The sequence below is a fragment of the Chiloscyllium punctatum genome, chromosome 14 (genome assembly GCF_047496795.1).
Source record: "Chiloscyllium punctatum isolate Juve2018m chromosome 14, sChiPun1.3, whole genome shotgun sequence".
Classification (NCBI taxonomy): Eukaryota; Metazoa; Chordata; class Chondrichthyes; order Orectolobiformes; family Hemiscylliidae; genus Chiloscyllium; species Chiloscyllium punctatum.
The window spans coordinates 11,657,516-11,681,701 of NC_092752.1; the positions used below are offsets into that span (position 1 = coordinate 11,657,516).

The 24,186-nt window shown below is 41.0% G+C and overlaps 1 protein-coding gene across 1 annotated transcript in view; it reads left to right on the top strand.

Annotated features, from left to right (window-relative positions):
• The window catches only part of LOC140485596 (probable E3 ubiquitin-protein ligase HERC4), a 45,564-nt gene extending 25,061 nt beyond the window's left edge, over positions 1–20,503 (top strand). Inside the window, exons 15-23 of the mRNA XM_072583884.1 lie at positions 1,337–1,450; positions 2,491–2,661; positions 6,104–6,247; positions 7,115–7,281; positions 9,161–9,212; positions 11,837–11,907; positions 12,648–12,831; positions 13,667–13,769; positions 17,622–20,503. Of these exons, the coding sequence (XP_072439985.1) occupies positions 1,337–1,450; positions 2,491–2,661; positions 6,104–6,247; positions 7,115–7,281; positions 9,161–9,212; positions 11,837–11,907; positions 12,648–12,831; positions 13,667–13,769; positions 17,622–17,830 (1,215 nt within the window). The 3' untranslated portion in view covers positions 17,831–20,503. The remainder of the gene's footprint in view (positions 1–1,336; positions 1,451–2,490; positions 2,662–6,103; positions 6,248–7,114; positions 7,282–9,160; positions 9,213–11,836; positions 11,908–12,647; positions 12,832–13,666; positions 13,770–17,621) is intronic.
• The last annotated feature ends 3,683 nt before the right edge of the window (positions 20,504–24,186 follow it).

The window sequence follows — 24,186 nt, forward strand, 5'->3', positions numbered from 1 at the left end:
GAGAGGTATACTGAGGGTAGGGACCAGATGGTGAGAGGTGAGGCTGAAGGGATAAGACCATGAGGGTTGAGAGAGGATTAGCATGGAGAATGAATTGTGATGCAGTGAGATACAGATTTTGGTGGTATTTCATCTGTTCTGCCATAAAATTACAGAACAACTCATTGAAAATTCTAAAATTAAGTTCAAGGGAAATAATGATTTAAGTTAGGAAAGTTTGAGAAAACTATTTCCACTGCTCAGTCACTTTAAAGTCAGACAACATAAAGTTAAGAGTACACCATCAAAGAGACAATTTAGGATAACTTAATCACTGTGAGGTTTGCTGGGAATGACGTCCCATCCATATTAGCTTATAAAAGACAAATTTTGAAAAGGTATGTTCAAACGATAATAAGCAAAAAGCAAGGAAGTGTGTTTTTAAGGAGGAATTAGATGGATTCTTGACTAACAAGGAGTCAAATGTCACTGGGGAGAGGAGACCACAATCAATGCAACAATTAATCTCATTGATTGGTGAAGCAGGTATGAGGGGCCAAATGGCCTTCTACTCCTCCTAAATCAGACGATTGTTATGTTCTAAGTGAAACTGATAGTCCCGATAGGCTTGAGGAGCTGAATGGCTTCTTCCAATGCTGTAAATTCTTTATTATTGGCGAATTACATATGTATACCCCTGAGACACTGATCACCTTTATTATGGGATCCAAGAGATGAATGTTGCTTCACCAGCTTTCTCCTGCTGACTTTCACTCAGCAGAAAAGCTTGCGGAACTGGAGAAGCATCACAAAATGACCTTTAGATTATGAGTACTAATTAGAAATATTGTATCTGACCTCAAGTAAACATTTGGTAATGTTACTGAGGTGGCAGCACCAAATTACTGCGACTTCGACCAAATGTCAACTCTCAGAGCCAACAGTTAGGCCTCTGGGTATCGTTGAGTCAGGTACTGCTAGCTTACACCAGAGTCTTGAGACATTTGCCTCATTCAAAGTTGAGGTACTGAATATTATGGTACAGCATCCAAACAGCCACTATGCCCTACTTTAACATATTCAAAACACCTGACTTCATTTCTCGGCGACTACCAAGGATGAGTGAACATCTTCAACCATTTCTTGAGGGTCAGCCACATTTCAGGCACTGTTGGAAGATGAGCATTGTTTCTTTAAGGCTGTCCCTTTTAGGTCCACATTTTGAAACAGGAAAGTAGGCCTTTCTCCTCAACATTGTCCACCCATTCCATGCAATCCATCTGCAGAATTGGTTAACTGTGCTGTGTTTGTGAGTGGGGCACTCACAATGTGCTGTGTTTTTTTTTCTCTCCTACAGCCCAACGAGTTGGAAGAAAAGAAGGTCCCACTGATGTTTTGCTGCTATCCATTCATCTTCAATTTAACTGCCAAGATTCAGATACTTCACGTGGATTCAGTTTTGGAGAAAACCGTAAATAATTTTGAATTTAGGGGAAAATCAATAATTAAAATTTGGTTATAACCCTCATTGCTCTACTCTCCTCCTTTTAAATGCTCCTTAAAGTCTACTACTGTAAACAATCATTTGGTCACCTACCCTAATATCTCTTGATATGACTTTGTGGCAAATTTGGTCTGGTAATGTTCTTGTTAAGAGATTTGTAAAGTGCTACTGTGTTGAAGGTACTATTTAAATGCAATTTTTTGTTGTAATAAAATTCCTTCTTTGCTCCTCTTTCTTATAAAATTATTTAGCTAGTGTCCAGCCTAGAGGGTTAATAACTGCTCACAGATTATTGCCACAGACAGGCTGAGCAACAGTTAACAAGGAATCTCTGAGGCACTGCTTTGAGCTGTTTGGGAGGAAGGTCAAGTGCAAATTGTTCCTCTCCAATTTTTATTTTGAGTTGACAAGCAATAATGCTGCAACATACACAGTGCAACCTCGGAACCTTTGCCTTCTGGAGAAAGCGTGTGTGGACCCAGCAATGTCTGGGATACAGAAGGTTATGGATATTACTGAGAACATGCAGCTCAGAAACAGGCTATTCCACCCCAACAGCTAATGCTGATTCTTAGGCTCCACATGAAGCTCCTCCCACCTTGCCATATCTAACTCCATCCACATTTCCTTCCTTTTCTCTCATATATCTGTCCAGCTTTACCTGAAATGCACCTTCGCTGTTTGCTGCCACTACTGCTTATGGAAGCAACTGCCATCAATCTCCGACTAAAAAAGTTTCTCCTGAATTCCATATTCACTAACTGGTGCCTCTTATGACCCTTAGTTTTTCAGAACTGAAGAAGGGTCCCTTAACTCGAAATGCTAACTCTGCTTTCTCTCCATTGATGCTGCCAGACCTGCTGAGCTTCTCCAGCAATTTTTGGTTTTGTGTCCTCAGATTTCCAGCATCCACAATTCTTCCTTTTTATCATTTAAATGTCAATTGGATTGAAGTTTTCTTTGACATGATGGTAGTGTCTCCTTCTGTTTCTAATCTGTGTTGCTAGAAAGCCTTTGTCGAAGCAATGAATTTCACATGCCGTAACATCTGCATGGGAAGCCCTGAACCTCCCAAGTATCCCATCTTCAACTTGAAGGTTAACCGCCAAGACTTAGTCTCTGATACTTTTAAGAAGCTGGTACAAGTTGGTGTGGAGGATCTGAGGAAGGAACTCAAGGTAAAGAAAAATCACTTAAACACTCTGTCACCATTAATGGACTTAGCTGTGTGGGTTACATTGTTGCACTGGTTATATATTATTGAATTTATAATCCCAAGATCAGTTTAAATGTTACCATGGCAATTTGAGAATTTCAATTGGGTTCAAAACATCTGGTCAAAAGGTGTTTTGAAGCTGTTGGATCGTTGTGAAAATCTGACTGGGGTTGAACAATGAAAGGTCCATATTTACTTGGTCTGGCCTAATTGTGACTCCAGGCTCAGATAACAGGATTCATTTTAGTGGTCTCACAGTTATTTACCGATGCAATGCTGAGAGTTCAAGAACAAGGTTGGAGGGCAAGGACTTAGGGAAACCGAGTTATGTCAAACAATCACATATGTTGATAACATCGTAAAATTTGATATGTTCACAGAATTGTTACAGCGTAGAAGGAGGCTTTTCAGCTTCTCACTTCTCTGCATGCTCTCCAAATGAGCACAGCACAAGGTGAAATTCCCCTCCTTGTCCCTGTGGCCCTGCACACATTCCTTGTTCAGATAATAATCTAGTTCCCTTGTATGAATTAAACTCAGAATTTTTGAGGTACCCTCAATGCAGAGTAATCTCAGCAGTCTGCACTCGTTTCCCTTTTATCTTATGGAGAGAGATTGAGCAGTTTAGGCCTACACGCTCTGGAGTTTAGATGAATGAGCAGAGATCTAATTGAGGTGTATAAGAAAAAAAGATTTAGGGGAATCGCTTAGCTCAATTGATTGGATGTGATGTAGATGATGCCAACAGCACAGGGTTCAATTCCAACACTGGCTGAGGTTACTATGAAGGTTCCACTTTCTCAATCTCTCCCCATAGCTGAGGTGTGGTCACCCTCAGGTTAAACTGCCATCAGTCATTATTCTCTAATGAGAGAGCATTCGTATGGGTCCAGTAAGAGTATGGTGATTTTACCTTTGGGGAGGTGTTGTACTAATGGTATTATCACAGGACTGTTAATCCAGACACCCAGGAATATTCTGAGCATCTGGGTTTGAAACCTGCTACGGCAGATGATGGAGTTTGATTTTTTTTTAAGAAGTGGCATTAAGAGTCTAATGATAACCATGAATCCATTGTCTACTGTTGGAAAAACTCATCTCCTTTCAGGAAGGAAATCTGCCAACCTTACCTGGTCTGGCCTACATGTGATTCCAGACCCTCATCAATGTGGTTGACTCTTAACTGCCCGATTGGGCAAAAAATTCTGGCCCAGCCAGCAACACCCCCTTGCCATGAATGAATAAATAAATACTGCAAAAGGAGATTAACAGAGTATACATAGAGAGGATATTTCCTCATGTAGGCAATCTGGAACAAGAAGTCAAGAGTTTTAGGAAGAGGGTTGGCAGATTTGAAGCAGAGATGAGGAGAAACTGTTTCACTCAAAGGGTTGTGAGTCTGTGGAATTCACTAGTCCAGAGTGTGTTTGATGCTAAGGACATCAGTAAATTTAAGGAGAAGGTATCCAATTAAATTAGTAATGGGTTAAAGGGTGATGGAGAGTGGGCAGGAAAGTGGAACTGAAGCCAAGATGTGATCAACCATGATCATTTCTGCTCCTTACTCCTGGTTCTTATTTTCTTGTAAGTATGCACACACACCTGCACATGTACACATATACAAAGATAAAAAATGGGTCATGTACAGTACAAAGGAAGATAAATAAATATACAGTTCAGAGTCCCTTGGTTGTAACTGAGGCTTAAGGTCTTAACCTGAGACCACAGTTAGTTTGTTGGTTTTGTGGATACAGTAGTTAATTTAAAGTTCTCAGTTCCTGATATGGTCTGCATGGGAACCATGACAGTTCCTCTGAGCAAGACAGAATAGTGGAGACACTAGTTTCCTTTTCAGTCATCCCCAAAAGATCTAGAACCTCCATGAAGTACTCATTCCAGTAGGAGATTCCTTTGGGTGGCTTCATCTATCACAACCATGGTGTCAATGTCCAGTTGTTAACATCTTCTGATGACTGCAGTAGGTTTTGATGGGTCTAAATAGTATGGAGTCTCTTGTCTCACAAGCCCCTTCAACCCTCTCCAACCCCACACACCCACTTTCATGGGTGATCCATTGGTTCCCTCAACTCAACCTTGATAGATTTGCATTTTCCAGCAATTTGTCTTCTCTCAATCATATTGGCCATGGTTCCAATGAGCTGGAATATTTTAAAAAATCATATCTTCAAAAGTAAAAGGGTGCAGTCTCATGACATGTTGTTGAAAGGAAACTCAATTCAGAATTGGATGGTTGAGGTGAGTGGATGGGGAGCTAAACAATGCATTGCTTTGTTAACTTTCATAGAAATCATAGAATCCCTACAATGTAGAAACAGGCCATTTGGCCCAACAAGTCCACAGCTACAGTCTGAAGAGTATCCCACCCACACCCATTCCCCTATTACTCTAAATTTATCCATGACTAATTCACCTAACCTACACAGCCTGAATACTATGGGCCACGATTCACCTAACCTGCACATCTTTGGACTGTGAAGTAACCAGAGAACCCAGAGGAAACCCGAGCTGACATGGGGAGAATATGCAAATCCACACAGACAGTTGCCTGAGACTGGAATCAAACCCAGTTCCCTGGTACTGTGAGGCAGCAATGCTAACCACTAAGCCGCTGTGCCACCCCACTGTTCTGTCCTGTCCAAAACAGTAGAACTAAAACAGAGAGTAAATACAAAACAGGTATTTCAGTGATGAGTGGTCAGTCTACAAAACAGGATTCCTAGGGAGACAGTGGTGATAGTTAGTATTGATCCATTCAAAAGCAAGTTGTATAACTTTGTTTCAAAAATTAACATTTTGAGATACAGTATATGATTAATTTGAGACAAACATGTGGTAAGTGTGGTGTGCTTATGAGGAGCAGGTGAATTGAACCAATCCAGTACAACCTCGATTATCCAAACATCAATTATCCAAATTTTGGATTATCCAAACAAGATCTCAAGGTCCCGTAAAACGGCATTCAGCAACTCAGCATTCGGATATCAGTTAAACAGCATTGTGGCGGCATTGCTGGATAACCAAGAAATGTTCAGATAACAGGCACTCGTAAATTACCACTTACTTACGATCAGATCAATTATCCGAACGTTCAATTGTCCGAACAAAAGTCTCATTTGGATAATCGCAATTCTACTGTACTTCCCAAAACTCTGCAACCTGAGGTTCTCCTCAGCTCATTGCTGAGTCTCATAGACAATAGCATCACTATGATTGCATCATGTGACTACCAGAATGATAGAAGCTTCAAATGATGGGTTTGGTCTCTCTTCATCTTGTAATTTCTGTATCGTTATGTATATCTTTTGTATTGACAGCCAAAACCAGAGTGCAGATGTGCAACTATGTTTCTGTACAAGTATTTGCAATGATTTTTATTTCTTTAGGTGAAGTTTGAAGGAGAACTAGGTATGGATTTGGGAGCCGTAAGGCAGGAATTCTTCCTTTCTCTCTTTAAAGAGTTGATTCAACCAGATTTTGGAATGTTTATTTATCGTGAAGGCTTCAGAATCATTTGGTTTCCCCCAGAGGTGAGCCATAGTAACTTGTTTAAGAAGAGCAGGGTGCCAATGTGAATAGATGGTACTCCCATTCTCCAGACATTGCAAAATAATTTGAAAATATTACGTGGCTTCTAAGCTCCATCCCAAACTGCCAAGTGCTTTCCAATCAGCTGCATTTTCTCACTAAAAATGTGTATTGTGGAATATTTCAGTCTTTGTTTATCTCAGTCTGACCATGTAACCTGAAAGTCGCAAACAAACAGTAGATATCCAATATATTGTGAACTGAAGCAATACATATTTGTTACATCTCTGTATATTAGATATATTTATGTAGAGTGTGTATATAGATTTCATCCTGTACTGTCTCTAAGCATCATTCTTCAGGTACCACACTTCATATGCAAGATAGGATATTTTAATTTGATTAGCTCAAACTTGAAATTTAATTGTTAAAACCTCTTTCCATTGCTATCTTGCATTTGGATTCAACTAAGTAACTAAATATAGGGTTTATAATGTAGCAACAGTACCACATAATTACATGTACCAGAAAATGATCAAACACACCTGCATAGTTGCATTTAGTATGCTTGAAAATTGACAACCAATTTTTTCTGGGTCGGTATTTTCCTCTGGTGCTGGGAGTTTGAGAATGCGAATGATTTATGTCTTTAGCAATTGAAATAGAGGCACAGAAAATAAGAGCAGGCGTAAGTCATATGGCCCATCCAGTCGGCTCCATCATGGCTGATATGATCATGGCTGATCCTCCAACTCAATCCCCTGTTCTCACTTTCTCCCCATATCCTTTGATCCCTTTAGCCCTAAGAACTATATCTAACTCCTTATTGACATATGGATTAATATATTCTTTTGTCCTCATTATAATAGATCTCGGTGCCCATTAGAAACTACTACCTGCTTGGAATACTGTGTGGCCTTGTTGTGTATAACTTTAGCGTGGTCTACATCCCATTCCCACTTGCACTCTTCAAGAAGCTACTGGGCGTGAAGCCCACTTTGGAGGATCTGAAGGAGCTGGAACCTTCTTTAGAGAAGTAAGTTGCCAAGTCAGTGGGCAATTTTTTTAATTTGGTTGCAGATTTTATGCTTTTGCTATTAATGTATTTGTTTAATGAAATACCTAGTTCAGTGCTAGGCACAAGTCGTAGGGAAGTATAGACAACAGAAAAAAGAGGAGGATGAAGAGGTATGAAAAGGTAGTGCCATTTGTTTACACAAGTTCCAAATGAGCTGGAAATTATTTAATTCTTTGACAATGTCCAAAATCTCTCCCTTCACCTGCACAACTATTGCAACATCATTAAGTATCATTTTTACTGAAAGGTTATCTCAAATGAATTGAAACATACCATCCAAAAAAGTATCTTCCACAAAAACATAATTCCAGAAAATCTATTGCATCCAGAATGTCACATTCTCAAACACTCTGTCCAGTTGAATCCTCTACCTTTGGGTCTTGGCGTAGAGGCGACAACTTCAGCATTTCCAGACGACACAAAACTTCGCAGATTGGTAAACAATGAGGAGTACAGTGTGGAACTCCAATAAGATATTGATAAGTTGATAAGTGGGCAGGTAGGTGGCAGATGACTTTCAATGCAGAGAAATGTGAGGTATTGCAGTTTGATAGGAAGAACATTGATATACAGTATCAAGTAAGGAGTACAATTCTACAGAGGGTGCATAGAGCATGGGAAGTGGAAAGACAGATAGACAGATCTAAAGTAAAGCGTACAGTATCCTCAGCTTTGTTAATAAGGGTATAGAGTACAAGAGCAAGGAAGTGATACTGAATTTGTTTAAGCCACTTGTTAGAACTCAGCTGGAGTATTGTGTAGAGTTCTGGGTGCCACCTTATAGGACTGCAGAGAATGCAGAACTGATCCACAAGAATGGTACCAGGAATGGGAAATTTAGGTTTCGAGCACAGGTCGAATAAATTGGGATAGTTTTCCTTGGAGAAAGGAAATTTGAGAAGGGATTTGATAGAAGTTTACAGAATCATGAGCAGGCTGGATAGAGCTGTTCCCGCTCGTAAAAAGAACAAGGTTTAAAGTGATGTGCACATGAAGCAAGGACGAAATGAGGAAATGTTTTTTTTCACTCAGCAAGTTGTTAGTGCATAGAAAACACTGTCGGAAGTGTGGTGGAGGCAGCTTCAACTGAGCATTTAAGAGGGCATTGGCTGATTATTCAAAGAAGAATAATATCTTGAGGATTTTGGAAAACACAGGAGATTGGCATCAGGTAATGATGCTCATTAAACGAGCCATGAGGGGCAAACTGCCCGCTTGCTGCACTGTAATACTTCTGTGAAATTGTTCCCTTTCTGGGCCAGTAAAATCAATTGGCAATTTTCATGTCATGGTAAAGGTACACTTACATTCGGGTTCTAAATTTCTGTGGATAATTTAAAAGGCAATTATGGACAAAGAAACCTTAAAATAATGATGGAGAAGCCAAGGTTTGTTATGTCTGTGTGAAGCAAGTGGCATAATTGACCATCAGTTCTAAAGATTCACACCTCATGGTGTTCCCCATTATCCTCTGAAATTTGTGGCTGTTGTTTGCATTAATAACTTGTGCATTAATAATTTGCCATTCATACTCTGTGATTTTTTTTTCCAGTGAAACCCAGCCAATTAAAGATTCTTGGGCAATGTATATCAGTCAGTCAGAAGTACATATTCTGTGGAGCCTGCAAAAATACCTTGCATTGACCCATGTTAGTTCAATATCTTCAGAAAGAAAAAATCTAAGAAATAACCCATTGTTTTATTTCTGTCAAAATGTCCCATATTCATTTTAAACTCCAATCATTTTTTTTAGAGGATTCTCATCTTTACAATAGTTTGCTGTAATCATAACAGATTTATTCCACTACCTTATTTTAATTTGTGACTGTGTTTCTAGATCCCTGCAGTATGTTCTGGACAATGACATGGACCTAGATATAAACTTTTCCGTGAGTAGAAAGGATTTACGTCAATCACATTGGAACATCTCCATATAGCTTTCATACAAATTGAAAGTGTTCTTTTATCATGTTCTTAATGTCAGTGTAAGGAACATTTCTACCAAGCCCAATTTGCGGCCTCACCAACTTAGAGAGATAAACATTTACGCATGTATAATGCTTTCCATCTCAAAAGCTTTCAAATCTCTGCAATGAATTATATTCTGAAATCATATTAGAGGTTTTTGAATGATGTCAGGAATGAGAAAGTGACAAAGGAGGCTATTTGGTCCACTGTGAAAGAATTTTATAACAATTAATAATTTCCTTTGTCCTGCCTTTAACCCAAATACTTTATTTCCTTTTTCAAGTACTTGTCTAATACCTTCCTGAAAGTTAGTAATGATTTTGCTTCCTCTGCCCCTTCAGCTTGTGCTTTCTAGATCACAATACCTCACTGTGTAATTTTTTTGCTCCTTGTACTGCCTCTGGTTCTTTTGCTAAATACTCTGAATGCCTGTCCTCTGATTTGCAACCCTTCCACCAATGGAAATAGTTTATCCTTAGTTAATCTACCAGAACCCTTAAAGGTTTTGAAAAGTTGTTTCAAATCTCTCCTAACCTTCTCTAAAGAAAATAAGCTCAGTCTATGTAACTGCAGAATCTTATCCCTGGTATCAATAGGTAATCAGTACTCTTGTAATGCCACGGTAGTGTCCCTGTGTCTGAGCCAGAGGACTGGTGTCAGGTGCCAGCAACTCGAGAAATCAATGTAAATGTTGATTAAAAATTTCTACCAATGGTAAATCTATCTGCATCATCTCCATGGTTTCCTGCTATAGTGTGGTGCCAAAATATGCTGATAGTATTTAACCAGCGCATTACTCAATGCTTTGTGATGGCTGAACACAATTTTTCCATTTTTAAATTCTTTCTCTCTATTTTCAAAGGCAAGGATCCAGATTTTGTTTGTTAGTGTCAGGACAAGTTGAGAAGGCTATTGAAGTAATATGCATTGTGGATAAGGATGAGCCTGTTGATGTATTGTTCTTGGATTTCGAGAAGGCATTTATCAAGGCTCCATATAAAAGGCTATTGTGCAACGTAAGAGCTTATGGTATAAGGGGTGATATACTAGAATGGATTGAAGATTAGCCAGCTGTTAGAAAACAGAGAACATGCATCAATTGATCAATTTCAGATTAGCAAGATATGATGTGTGAGCATCGCAAGAGTTTGTGTTGATCCCTCAAATTTTTACACTTTATATCAGCACCTTAGATGAGGAAATTGAAGATGTGATGGCTAAGTTTGCAAATGACACAAAGATAAGTAAGGACATTGGTTGTGAAGATGATATAATAAGGATGCAGACTGTTATAGATAGGTTAAGTAAGTGGGCAGAGGTCTGGCAGATGGAGTGTGTTGAGGAAAATGTGAATCTGTACACTTTGGCAGCAAGAATAAACAGCAGGGTATCATTTAAAAGGAAAACAATTGCAATTTTGCACTTTGTTTTGGAAGGGTGTATATGCAATGGAGGTGGCTCAGAGGAGCTTAATCAAATTGATGTCTTGAATGAATGGGTAATCTTATCAGGAAATATTGGATAGGCTGGGCATGTTTTCCATAGAGTTCTGAAGAGCAGCAATGATTTGATTGATGTTTACAACATCCTGAATTGTCTTGACAAGGTGGAGTTGGAAAGGATTTTATGTCTACAGGTGAGTTAGAACTAGGGAACACGGCTTTAAAATTAGGGGCTGAAATTTCTTTCCTTCTGAGAATTCCGCAACTTTGGAACTTTGCCTTATAATAAAAAAAATACTGCAGGTGCTGGGATCCAAAGTAGACAAGCAGGAGCCTGGGAGAACACAGCAAGTTGGGCAGCAGCAGGTAGTGGAGAAGTCAACATTTCAGATATAACCTGAAGAAGGGTTACACCTGAAATGTTGACTTGTCCACCTCCTGATGCTGCCTGGCTTGTTGTGGGTTGTTCCAGCCTCCTACTTGCCATAATATGGTGGAGGCAGAGTCAGTGACTATTTTTTAAAACTGAGGTAGATGTGTTCTTGTTAGACAAGGAGATCAAAGGCTTTCAGGGAAAGTGGAATTTGAAATAAAACAGATCAACCATGATTCTATGAAATGATGGAGAAGGTTGTAGGACTGAATGTTCATATTAGGGGTTGCATGTACCTGGCACCTGTCAGTCTTTCTGATCCAGCACTTCATCTGAAATTTTTAAAAAGTGCATTTTGCTAGTGAAAAACTTCTGAAGTGTAGTTGTAGGAAATTACCATTTAGTTTATCTTGCTTGTCCTGATTCTTATCACAAAGAATCACTCATCATTAGCTGAAGAATAATGATTCACATCACAAGGACAAAAGGAATCATCCAACACCAAGTTGTAATCCAACAGGTTTAATTGGAAGCACTCTAGCTTTCAGAGCACCGCTCCTTCATCAGGGCAACCACCTGATGAAGGAGCAGCGCTCTGAAAGCTAATGCTTCCAATTAAACCTGTTGGACCATATCTGGGATTATGTGATTTTCAACTTTGTACACCCCAATCAAACACCGGCATCTCCAAAAAAAAAGGAATCATAACTGACTCTCTTTTTAAATGCAGATTACGTGGGAGGAGAAGCAAGTTGAGCTCATTCCAAATGGCAGTAACCAAGCTGTGACGAAAGAGAACAAGTACGTTATAAGTAAATGGAGCTACAGTGAGGTCAGAGTTTTAGACCTCTTCCTTTTGCGTTTAGTCATCTATCTTTACCTGTTCCAAACAAAAGACTTGCTTGCTGTATTGTTAATGAACAGGCTTAATTGCATGATTAGCCCTAGTTCCTTAAAGAGGAAACTTGGCAAATGTTACATCTTCTGAGAATCTCCTCGTCTTACTTTTGATAGATTTGAGGGGTAAGGCGAGGGCTATTGTTTTGCAGCTAAGATTTTGTTTTGTTTTGTTTTATATTTCTTTGCCTTTCTACAAAGCGGCTGCTAGGGGTCAGGTCATGTCTGGTTATGGAGGTGGGATGTGGGAAAGGCTTGATGGACCAGTTGGTCTTTCCCTGCCCAATGCTGTTTCTGCCAGGCATTGAGTAGCCTCTAAGCAACTAAAATTAAAACTCCAGCATCTCCCTGAAAGACCTACCCCTACCATCCATCTCCTCAACTCATGGGCCTCACCTGAGTTACAATAAGGTTGTGCTTAAATGAGGCCGTTCCCCTAACTGGTTTAGGCCTCTGGGCACCAATACAGCCTCTGCTGTCTTGTCAGCAGAGTTGTGTTGCCTATTACTGTCCATTTGTGACAGTGGTCAAAGGTTACCCCAACCCAGGGAGACAAATATCATTGAAACTGCATTGTTGGTAGTCTGTTTGTGTTGCATAATTTTCGGTCATATTTTAATGTTGCTGTCTCCTTACCATGAAAGGGAGGAATATGTGAATGCCTGCGTAAATTACATATTCACAACATCAGTTAAGGAACCCTTTGGTGAGTTTCGAAAAGGTTTCTACAAAGTTTGTGACAAGACTCTACTAAAGTTCTTCCAGCCACAAGAGCTGATGGACATATTGATTGGAAACGATGACTATGATTGGAACATTCTGGAAAAGGTTTGAAAACTATCCATAACCTGTACAAGAATTATTCTGTCTAGCATCTGACTCTCCATGAGGTCGATATTTTAATACAGGGAAACATGGCAGATAATTTGCACAAAGCAAAATTTCAGAAACACTGATGGTACAACAGGACTTATGTAGCACCTTCTTAATGTAGAAGGCATACCAGAGAGAATGAGCTTATATTTAAAGAGTGCGGACTGTTACTCTCTCCTTGATGACCCCATGAACTCTATGAAAGATCGATGAATATACTTATGAACATTAATAGGAAATTTAGTGGGCAGTGGCCCATGCCCTTTGAATCAGAAGCTCCAGGTTTAAGTTCCACTCTGGGACATAAGGGCCAAGGAAGGTGTGAAAATCAAGCTGAGATGAGTATCAAACTGCAAATCCTTCCAACAAACTGGCAGGTAAGAGCAGTAGAAATTCCGTGTGATGGAAACAAATTTGGAGCATGCCCCCATTACCATACGTTGCCCTGGATCACAAGATGTGTGTAAAAGGGTACATTGCCACAGTGACTTGAAATCCTTGGAGGGGATTGGTGGCGGTGTGTTGATTGACTTAGTTGGTTGGACTGCCGACTGGTATGGATCAAACTGGTACTAACATCATGGGGTTTGATCCCTTTTCCACCTGGATTGGCTTCCGAACATGCTTCCTTGCTGGCCCATGGTAGAGTTTGTGGAACTGTTGGCCATAGCTGTCTTTAAGCAGAGACATCAAGAACAATGATGTGACAATGTAAGGATTTGAAATTCAAGCATATCCTGAAAGGTTTGTCCTTATGTGACCATAAGAAAACTATTTTTTTATATAACAGAACACCACATACAGCAACAATTGCAGCAGATCACATCCAACCATTGTGATGTTTTGGAAAGTGTTCCATGACCTGTCTTTGGGTGAGAAGAAAAAATTCCTCTGTAAGTACTCCACTGAGCAATAGAATTTAGACAAATTCAACATACAGTTAGAGTCATAGAGTCATAGAGATGTACAGCAATGAAATAGACCCTTCGGTCCAACCCGTCCATGCCGATATATATCCCAACCCAATCTAGACCCACCTGCCAGCACCCGGCCCATATCCCTCCAAACCCTTCCTATTCATATACCCATCCAAATGACTTTTAAATGTTGCAATTGGACCAGCCTCCACCACTTCCTCTGGCAGCTCATTCCATACATGTACCACCCTCTGTGTGAAAAAGTTGCCCCTTAGTTCCCTTTTATATTTTTCCCCTCTCACCCTAAACCTATGCCCTCTAGTTCTGGACTCCCCGACCCCAGGGAAAAGACTTTGTCTATTTATCCTATCCATGCTCCTCATAATTTTGTAAACTTCTATAAGGTCACCCCTCAGCCTCCGACACTCCAGAGAAAACAGCCCCAGCCTGTACAGCCTCTCCCTGTAGCTCAAATCCTCCAACCTTGGCAACATCCTTGTAAATCTTTTCTGAACCCCTTCAAGTTTCACAACATTTTTCCAATAGTAAGGAGACCAGAATTACACACAATATTCCAACAGTGGCCAAACCAATGTCCTGTACAGCCACAACATGACCTCCCAACTCCTGTACTCAATACTCTGACCAATAAAAGAAAGCATACAAAACGCCTTCTTCACTATCCTATCTAACTGCAACTCCACTTTCAAGGAGCTATGAACCTGTACTTCAAGGCCTCTTTGTTCAGCAACACTCCCTAGGACCTTACCATTAAGTGTATATGTCCTGCTAAGATTTGCTTTCCCAAAATGCAGCACCTCGCATTTATCTGAATTAAACTCCATCTGCCATTTCTTGGCCCATTGGCCCATCTGGTCAAGATCCTGTTGTAATTTGAGGTAATGTTCTTCACTGTCCACTACACCTTCATATTTGCTATCATCTGCAAACTTACTAACTGTATCTCTTATGATCGCATCCAAATCATTTATGTAAATGACAAAACGTAGAGGGCCCTGCACCGATCCTTGTGGCACTCCACTGGTCACAGGCCTCCAGTCTGAAAAACAACCCTCCACCACCCTCCTCTGTCTTCTACCATGATTTTCCACGCACAAAGCCATGTTGACTATCCCAAATCCGTCCTTGCCTTTCCAAATACATGTATATAGTGTCCCTTAGGATTTCCTCCAACAACTTGCCCACCACCAACATCAGGATCACTAGTCTATAGTTCCCTGGCTTGTCCTTACCACCCTTCATAAACAGTGGCACCACGTTTGCCAACCTCCAGTCTTTTGGCACCTCACCTGTGACTATCGATGATATAATTAACTCAGTAAGAGGCCCAGCAATTACTTCTCTAGCTTCCCACAGAGTTCTAGGGTACACCTGATCAGGTCCTGGGGATTTATCCACTTTTATGCGTTTCAAGACATCCAGCACTTCCTCCTCTGTAATCTGGACATTTTGCAAGGTGTCACCATCTATTTCCCTACAGTCTATATCTTCCATATCCTTTTCCAAAGTAAATACTGATGCAAAATACTTATTTAGTATCTGCCCGTCTCTCCTGCAGCTCCACACAAAGGCTGCCTTGCTGATCTTGAAGGGGCCCTATTCTCTCCCTAGTTACCCTTTTGTCCTTAATATATTTGTAAAAACCCTTTGGATTCTCCTTAGTTCTATTTGCCAAAGTCATTTCATGTCCCCTTTTTGCCCTCCTGATTTCCCTCTCAAGTATACTCCTACTGCCTTTATACTCTAAGGATTCATTCGATCTATCCTGTCTATACCTTATATATGCTTCCTTCTTTTTCTTAACCAAATCCTCAATTTCTTTAGTCATCCAGCGTTCCCTATGCTTACCAGCCTTTCCTTTCACCCTGACAGGAATATGCTTTCTCTGGATTCTCGTTATCTCATTTCTGAAGGCTTCCCATTTTCCAGCTGTCCCTTTACCTGCGAACATATGCCCCCAATCAGCTTTTGAAAGTTCTTGCCTCATACCATCAAAATTGGCCTTCCTCCAATTTCCATCATGAGATCACCCACAAAGGGTCTCATAGACTCAAGGGGTGGCAGTTAGGGCAGGCAGGTCTGCAAGCTTATCGTCTTTATATCCCTATCCAATTTCCTTTTGAAATCATTAATTTTATCTGGAACCAATGCCTTTCTGCACAGTGAGTTCTAGAGTTAGGTCCATTACAATCTACTGTTTAATACATAACTTAAAAGTTTTAATTTACTTATTAAAGATAACCATGGTTCATTAGAGTAGAGCTTTATAAATGCTGAATTTTCATTTTGTGCCTCTCAAGTATTTTACTAGAGGTAACTATTTTTTAAAATGTTCTTCAATATAAAAACAGGTTACTGATTCTTGATCTAATTTAGTAATTGGATATGCTTGAGCAGGTGAATGCTTGTTTCTTATCTAGCCAATACTAATATTGGTCCCTTCACTTTTAGAGGTATCTCATGCCTTTAATGAGGGTTAAGTGAAGATTCACTGGAATGACACATGTTGTGAAGGAAGACAAAGATAAAGAATGAGTTGAAAAGTTGCATTTTTTTGTTGCTGCAGCAACACAGATTATGAGAGGATCAGAGAGAAGTGTAAGGTTAGAGGCTGTGAATTCACACACACACACACACACGTCAGGGGTGTGATGGAATGGTCTCCATTTTCCTGAATAGGTGTAGCTCCAACAACACTCAAGGTTTGACATCATCCAGGGTAAAGTAGCATGCTTGATTATCACCCCAACTACTACCATCAGCATTCACTCACTTCCATCCTCAATGCAAAGTGGCAGCAATGTGTCCCATGATCAAGATGCAATGAAGCAAATTGCCAATGGTTCTTAAACAGGACCTTCCAACCCCTCGACCTCTAACACCTAGAAGGATAAGGGCAGCAGACACATGGGAATGTCCCCATCTGTAAGTGCACTCCAAGCCACAAACCATCCTGACTTGGGATTCTTTCACCAACATTCACTATTGCTGAGAAAGAATGGTGGAACTCCCTCCCTAACAGCACTTCTATCCCAAGGACTGCAATGGTTCAAGGAGTCCAAGGCCAAGTTTCAAATGGTTTTGAAAGTTTATCTTCTTTATGTCCCTATCCAATTTCCTTTTGAAATCATTATTTTTTATCTGGAACCAATACTCTTCTGCAGTGAGTTCTAGAATTAGGTCCATTATAACATATTATTTAATACATAAAAACATATACTTATTAAAGATAGACATTGTTCATTAGAACAGAACTTTATGAATGCTGAATTTTCATATTGTGCCTCTCAAATGTTATACTTGGGGTAACTATTTTTTAAGAAGTTCATCAATGTATAAACGAGTTACTGACTCTTTATCAAATTTAATATTGAAGATAAACAAATTACGGCCTTGCCAATATCATATGAAAGGAAGTGTGTAGATAGTTGCAGTATGGAGGCTCATTAATGCCTTAGTAAGTATGGGCTAATTTGGATATTTGAGACATCAAGTTATGTCAGACATGAACTTTTTCTCCTGGATGTTAATTAAACAGTTCAGAAAATGCTGTTTCAGAGTCTTTCAACTCATGTGATACAGCAGTTGGTGAATTAGGTGGAGAGTAGGGGCAATGGATGACCAGCATTTAGTCACAATGTTCCATCTATCCTGGCATGGAGCAGCTTTGATGGACCAAAGTATTCTTTTCCTGCCTGTCAGTTTTTATTCCTGGCATATCCGAATAGTTACAGACATGAAGCATATAATATCATAGGTATGGTTTTACAGATAATGCAGTGTTAACAGTTAAACCTCTTTCCTCAGTATTTCTTACAAGCAAGGATCGACTTCCAGTGATGGGAATGATGTGCATTAACATACATATTAACCTGAGTCCGCTTTCGGAAGACAACTATCCGGAGGCAGATGTCTGCTTTAGTATCCTGAGACTTCCAGAATATAGCAGTGAAGAAATTCTGAAAGAGAAACTGATGACAGCTATTAACACTAAAGGAAGATTTGACAAATTATGAAGCACATTTACAATTAGAGGAAAAAGGCAATACATCCCATTTGGACTGTATTTTGACTTTTAATGTTATAATCTTAAGCACTTGCATCATCAAAGCTTATCACATTTACCCACCCACATTCGGCAAATGGCACTACCATTTGCTTTTACCATAGATCATTAGATACAAAGGTGTTACTTTCACTTATTAAATATGTAATTTCAGGAGACCTATTTCAAACAGTGGTTGGCATTTGGTCATTTGGCCCACTGAATTTAAGTGGAAGTGACCATAACACTATGTCATAGCGTCTTAGAGCACGGAAACAGACCCTTCAATCCAACCAATTCACGCCGACCATAATCCCAATCTAAACTACTCCCACATATCCTTCCAAACATTTCTTATTCATGCACTCATCCAAATGTGTTTTAAATATTGTAACTGTCCTCACTACACCACTTCCTCTGGAAATGCACTTCACACATGAACAACTCTGTGTAAAAATGACCTCTCATGTCTTTTTAAAATCTTTCTCTTTAAAATTGCATCCCCTAGTCTTGAAATTCCCCACCATAGGGAAAAGACATCTACCGTTCACCTTATTAACACCCCTCTTGATTTTGTAAACCCCTGTAAGGTCACCTCTCAACCTCCTACACTCCAGCGAAAAAAGTTCCAATCTATCTGTCTCCTCCTTATAACTCAAACTCTCCATTCCCAGCAACATCCAGTTACCCCTTACATACTACAGGGGAAACTGGCCAGGCTATTATGAACAACTCACACTCGTTTTCATGTGGGCTTTTAATCAGCCATGTAGGCCAAACAGTAAGTGGGGTCATGGGGGTAATTTGCGCTTTTTTAAACAGATTGTTAACACAATGACTTTGCAGGTTTATTTTTCAACTAGACTGGCCATCAAATTCACAATTCCACCCATTTTTAAAGTATGTACTTTTATTACAGTGGCTACTTTTGACAGTAGACAAATTGTGTTGACACCAGTACGCCCAACAAATGTGGCAGAGACAGCATTCAGTATCCTAGATGTATAGGGTGCTTTATTTTGAAATCTTAGCTTGGATATTTCCTTTGGCTGTTATGCCTTTGCCCCCTAACAATGCAGAGATACATTAAAGGGAACACTAATTGATCACACGAGGAAGAGAAGAATAATAATGAGAAATAATCAATTTAAAAGACAAGTAATAGGATGGAAGTTCACCTGGAGTGTAACCTAACACCAAGACCATTTGTCTGGAATGACCTGAATCTATACTGTGTTCTGAACAATTCAGTATAATTTGGTAGCTTTGGAAGATTTCAGACAACAATACAGTGGCAAGCCTGTTAAAGAGAGTCCCAGTTCAGATTTTGAATTGTTTGCGTACACAGGAATGTGTTGGACATGAACCAGAGGGGGTTTACTAGATTGATACCTGGAATGCACAAGCTGTTTTATGACAATTGATTGGGCAGGCTGGGCTTACTTTCACTGGAGTCTAAAAGAGTGAGGGGTGACCTGATTGAGTTTTATAACATCCTGGGAGGTCTTGACAAGGTGGACGTGGGAAGTGATGTTTTGTGGGTACGTCCAGAATGAGGGATCATTGTTATATACTCAGGCAACACCCTTTTAGGACAAGGATGAGGGAAAGGTTCTTTTTCTCTGACAGTTGCTTGACTTTACAATTCTCTGCCTCAAAAGGTGACAGATCTGGAATTACTTATCATTTTTAAGGTGAGAATTGGTAGATTATTGATCAGCAAGGGAATCCAAGGTTATCAGGGTTGGATGGAAATGTGAAATTTAGTAAACAAACAAATCATCCATGATTTATTGTAGGTCTAAGCAGGCTTGAAGGGTCAAATCATCCACTTTTTGCTCCTAATTGCTTGGGACTACGGTGATAAATTAATTTTCCTGCAACTGAATCAACTCCTTTCAGTGGATTTATCATTTGATTTCTCCACCATCTGATTGGCTGTGACAAAGTTGGATGACACATGAGGCAACCATGTCTCCCGTCATTAGATCACTACTGGCAGATGCCTCTTGCTGAAAGGTCATTGTCTTTTGTGGACAGGCCCATTAGCCTGATTCACAACCCATCATCAGGAAAACGATCTAGACCAAGGTCAAGTAGGGTGATTGGGTTTGGTGTGGTGGAGGGTAAGGGGACAGTATGAGGTTCTTACTATGCTGGATGTCAACCAATTACTCAGAGGTTTCTGCTCACATGTGGTTTGAGTCAAAGGATAGAAATGCCACCACCACAAACTAAAGCTCAGTGTCTAGGGTCTGATCACTATGGTTCCAGCAATTGGAGATCATTCTGTGAGGAACCAGGATAGAGATGGGCAAGATGAGTGTGGAGTGAAACACCAGGTGCTTTCAAAAATAAATTCCATTTTGATTCCAAACATTTTTGATTATTAGTGAGAAATATAATGGAGGTGGGTGAAGAGGCCGGCTGGTGATAATGGGATTGAGGCAGGAATCCTGCAGGAAAAAGGCCAAACCAGAGTTGGCAAGCTATTAGGTTACTGATTCCACATGTAGCCAAAATAAAAATGTGACCAATATCTTTGTATTTATGTGTTAATGTTCTTTGTGACCATATGTAATAAATTTGAAGTAAATAATTATTGGGAGATCTTATATCGCAAATAAAAGGTCACTTAAAACCATCTGTTCTGGTTTCTTCAGCTCTATACCTGGTAAACATCATCCAACATTTCAACAAAACCATATTCAGATGCAGTTAACAAACATTTTGACATCTTTTAACAAATTATTTCAACAATGTGATTTTAATATGCTCTGAAGTATAGTATTTAAGCAACACATGCACTGAAATCTCAACAGCGTACGTGTACTCATGTTCTCACTAATTGGATATAAAGATACGTTCACAATGTTTGTGGGAAATTTGCAACTCTTCTGAGTTGGTACATTTTTGATAATTTATCTGCTGAAGGAATTGCCTGCATTTCCATGAAGGAGTTGTGGTCTTTCGAAATTCTCAGCCCCTCCTGCTTTACAGATTGACTTGCAATCTTTCTACACTTCAGCAAGATATCACTAGCCAAAATTCATGCTTCTTGTAACATTTCCCACTTTCCATACTCAGACCTTTTCATATTGGACACCGTAAGGGCTATTGGCTGAGCATTTAGCTCCCTATTTTAAACAAATCCAGTTACCAGAGTGGAATGTACAAATACATGAGATTGTCTTATTAATAAATGTTAACTGGTGACACTTGTCATACTTTAACCCCGGTGTATTCAAGTTTACTCCAGTGTAATGCTGAGGGAGTGCTGTATGGCTAGAGATGCTGATCTGGTCACTGCACCTGAGGAAGGATATATTGAGCTTGGAGGGAATATACTATAGGTTTATAAGAATGATACTTGAACCTCAGGGATTCATGGATTCTGGATTAGTGGTGCTGGAAGAGCACAGCAGTTCAGGCAGCATCCGAGGAGCAGTAAAATCAACGTTTCGGGCAAAAGCCCTTCATCAGGAATAAAGGCAGAGAGCCTGAAGCGTGGAGAGATAAGATAGATGAGGGTGGGGGTGGGGAGAAAGTAGCATAGACTACAATAGGTGAGTGGGGGAGGTGATGAAGGTGATAGGTCAGGGGCAGGGGGAGGGTGGAGTGGATAGGTGGAAAAGAAGATAGGCAGGTAGGACAAGCCATGGGGACAGTGCTGAGCTGGAAGATTGGAACTAAGGTGAGGTGGGGGAAGGGGAAATGAGGAAACTGTTGAAGTCCACATTGATGCCCTTGGGTTGAAGTGTTCCGAGGGGGAAGATAACGCGTTCTTCCTCCAGGTGTCTGGTGGTGAGAGAGCGGCAATGAAGGAGGCCCAGGACCTCCATTTCCTCAGCAGAGTGGGAGGGGGAGTTGAACTGTTGGGCCACAGAGTGCTGTGGTTGATTGGTGTGGGTGTCCCAGAGATGTTCCCTAAAGCATTCTGCTAGGAGGCGTCCAGTCTCCCCAATGTAGGGGAGACCACATCGGGAGCAACAGATACAATAAATGATATTAGTGGATGTGCAGGTAAAACTTTGATGGATGTGGAAGGCTCATTTAGGGCCTTGGATAGAGGTGAGGGAGGAGGTGTGGGCGCAGGTTTTGCAGTTCCTGTGGTGGCAGGGGAAGATGCCAGGATGGGACGGTGGGTTGTAGGGGGGTGTGGACCTGACCAGGTAGTCACAGACAGAACGGTCTTTGCGGAAGGCGGAAAGGGGTGGGGAGGGAAATATATCCCTGGTGGTGGGGTCTGTTTGGAGGTGGCGGAAATGTCGGTGGATGATTTGGTTTATGCGAAGGTTTTATAGGGTGGCAGGTGAGCACCAGGGGCGTTCTTTCCTTGTTACGGTTGGAGGGGTGGGGTCTGAGGGCGGAGGTGTGGGATGTGGACGAGATGCGTTGGAGGGCATCTTTAACCACGTGGGAAGGGAAATTGCGGTCTCTAAAGAAGAAGGCCATCTGGTGTGTTCTATGGTGGAACTGGTCCTCCTGGGAGCAGATCCGGCGGAGGCGGAGGAATTAGGAATACGGGATGGCATTTTTGCAAGAAGTAGGGTGGGAAGAGGTGTAATCCAGGTAGCTATGGAAGTCGGTGGGTTTGTAAAAAATGTCAGTTTCAAGTCGGTCGTCATTAATGGAGATGGAGAGGTCCAGGAAGGGGAGGGAGGTGTCAGAGATGGTCCAGGTAAATTTAAGGTCAGGGTGGAATGTGTTGGTGAAGTTGATGAATTGCTCAACCTCCTCGCGGGAGCATGAGGTGGCACCAATGCAGTCATCAATGTAGCGGAGGAAGAGGTGGGGAGTGGTGCTGGTGTAATTACGGAAGATCGACTGTTCTATGTAGCCAACAAAGAGACAGGCATAGCTGGGGCCCATTCGTGTGCCCATGGCTACCCCTTTGGTCTGGAGGAAGTGGGAGGATTCGAAGGAGAAATTGTTAAGGGTGAAGACCAGTTCGGCCAAACGAATGAGAGTATTGGTGGAAGGGTACTGTTGGGGACGTTGGGAGAGGAAAAAACAGAGGGCTTGGAGGCCCTGGTCATGGCGGATGGAGGTGTAGAGGGATTGGATATCCATGGTAAAGATGAGGTGTTGGGGGCCGGGGAAACGGAAGTCTTGGAGGAGGTGGAGAGCGTGGGTGCTGTCTCGAATGTATGTGGGGAGTTCCTGGACTAGGGGGGATAGGACAGTGTCGAGGTAGGTAGAGATGAGTTCAGTGGGGCAGGAGCATGCTGAGACAATGGGTCGGCCAGGGTGGTCAGGCTTGTGGATCTTGGGAAGGAGGTAGAACCAGGCAGTGCGGGGTTCCCGGACTATGAGGTTGGAAGCTGTGGGTGGGAGATCTCCTGAAGTGATGAGGTTCTGTATGGTCTGGGAGATGATGGTTTGGTGATGGGGGGTGGGGTCATGGTCGAGGGGGCGGTAGGAAGAGGTGTCCTCGAGTTGGCGTTTGGCTTCAGAGATCAAGTTATGAGGAGAGATCATCTAGATTAGGTTGGTTTACTCTTGAATTTAGATGTTTAAGGGTGATCTGATTGAATTCTTCTCAGATATTAACAGGAAAAGACAGAGTAAATAAGTGTGAACTATTTTCACTGGTTGGGGATTCTAGAACCAGGTGTATAGTGTAAAAATTAGGGGCAGATTGCTCGGGAGAGATCTTATGAAGCACAACTACATGTCTAGGGAACTGCGGACACTGTAAATCAGAAACAAAAACAGAAATTACTGGTAACGGTTTGGAACCCTCTTCCACAAATGACAGTTGGTGCACGATCAGTTGTTAATCTGAGAGAAATTGCTTTTGTTCAGTCAAGTTATTAACAGATATATGCCAAAGATCAGCCATGGTGGAACAGGCTTGAGGGGCTGAATTACCTAATTCTGTTCTTATGTTCTCCACTATATACACCCTTCATTCCACTACCCAGGGATTCACAAAATTCTGCACATTGTTCAGGTTGTCATTTTTAAAAGGAGATTGAATAAGTACTGCACAGAATCACAGAATTGTGACGATGTGGAAGGAGGCCATTTGGCCCATCGTGTCTGCACGAGTTTGTTAAGTAAGCATCATGACCTAGTGCCAATCTCCTACCTTTTCCCTACACCCATCGCACACCATTTCTAACCAACTAATCATCCAAAGCCCTCCTGAATGCTTCAATTGAACCTACTTCCACCGTGTTTCCAGGCAATGCAGACCAGAGCCGAACTGCTCGTTGTGCGAGAAAGTTTTCTTTGCATGGCATTTTTGCTTCATTTGGACATGGCTTTAAATCTATGCCCTCTTGTTCTTGTGCCTTTTACAAGCAGAACAGCTTATCCTTC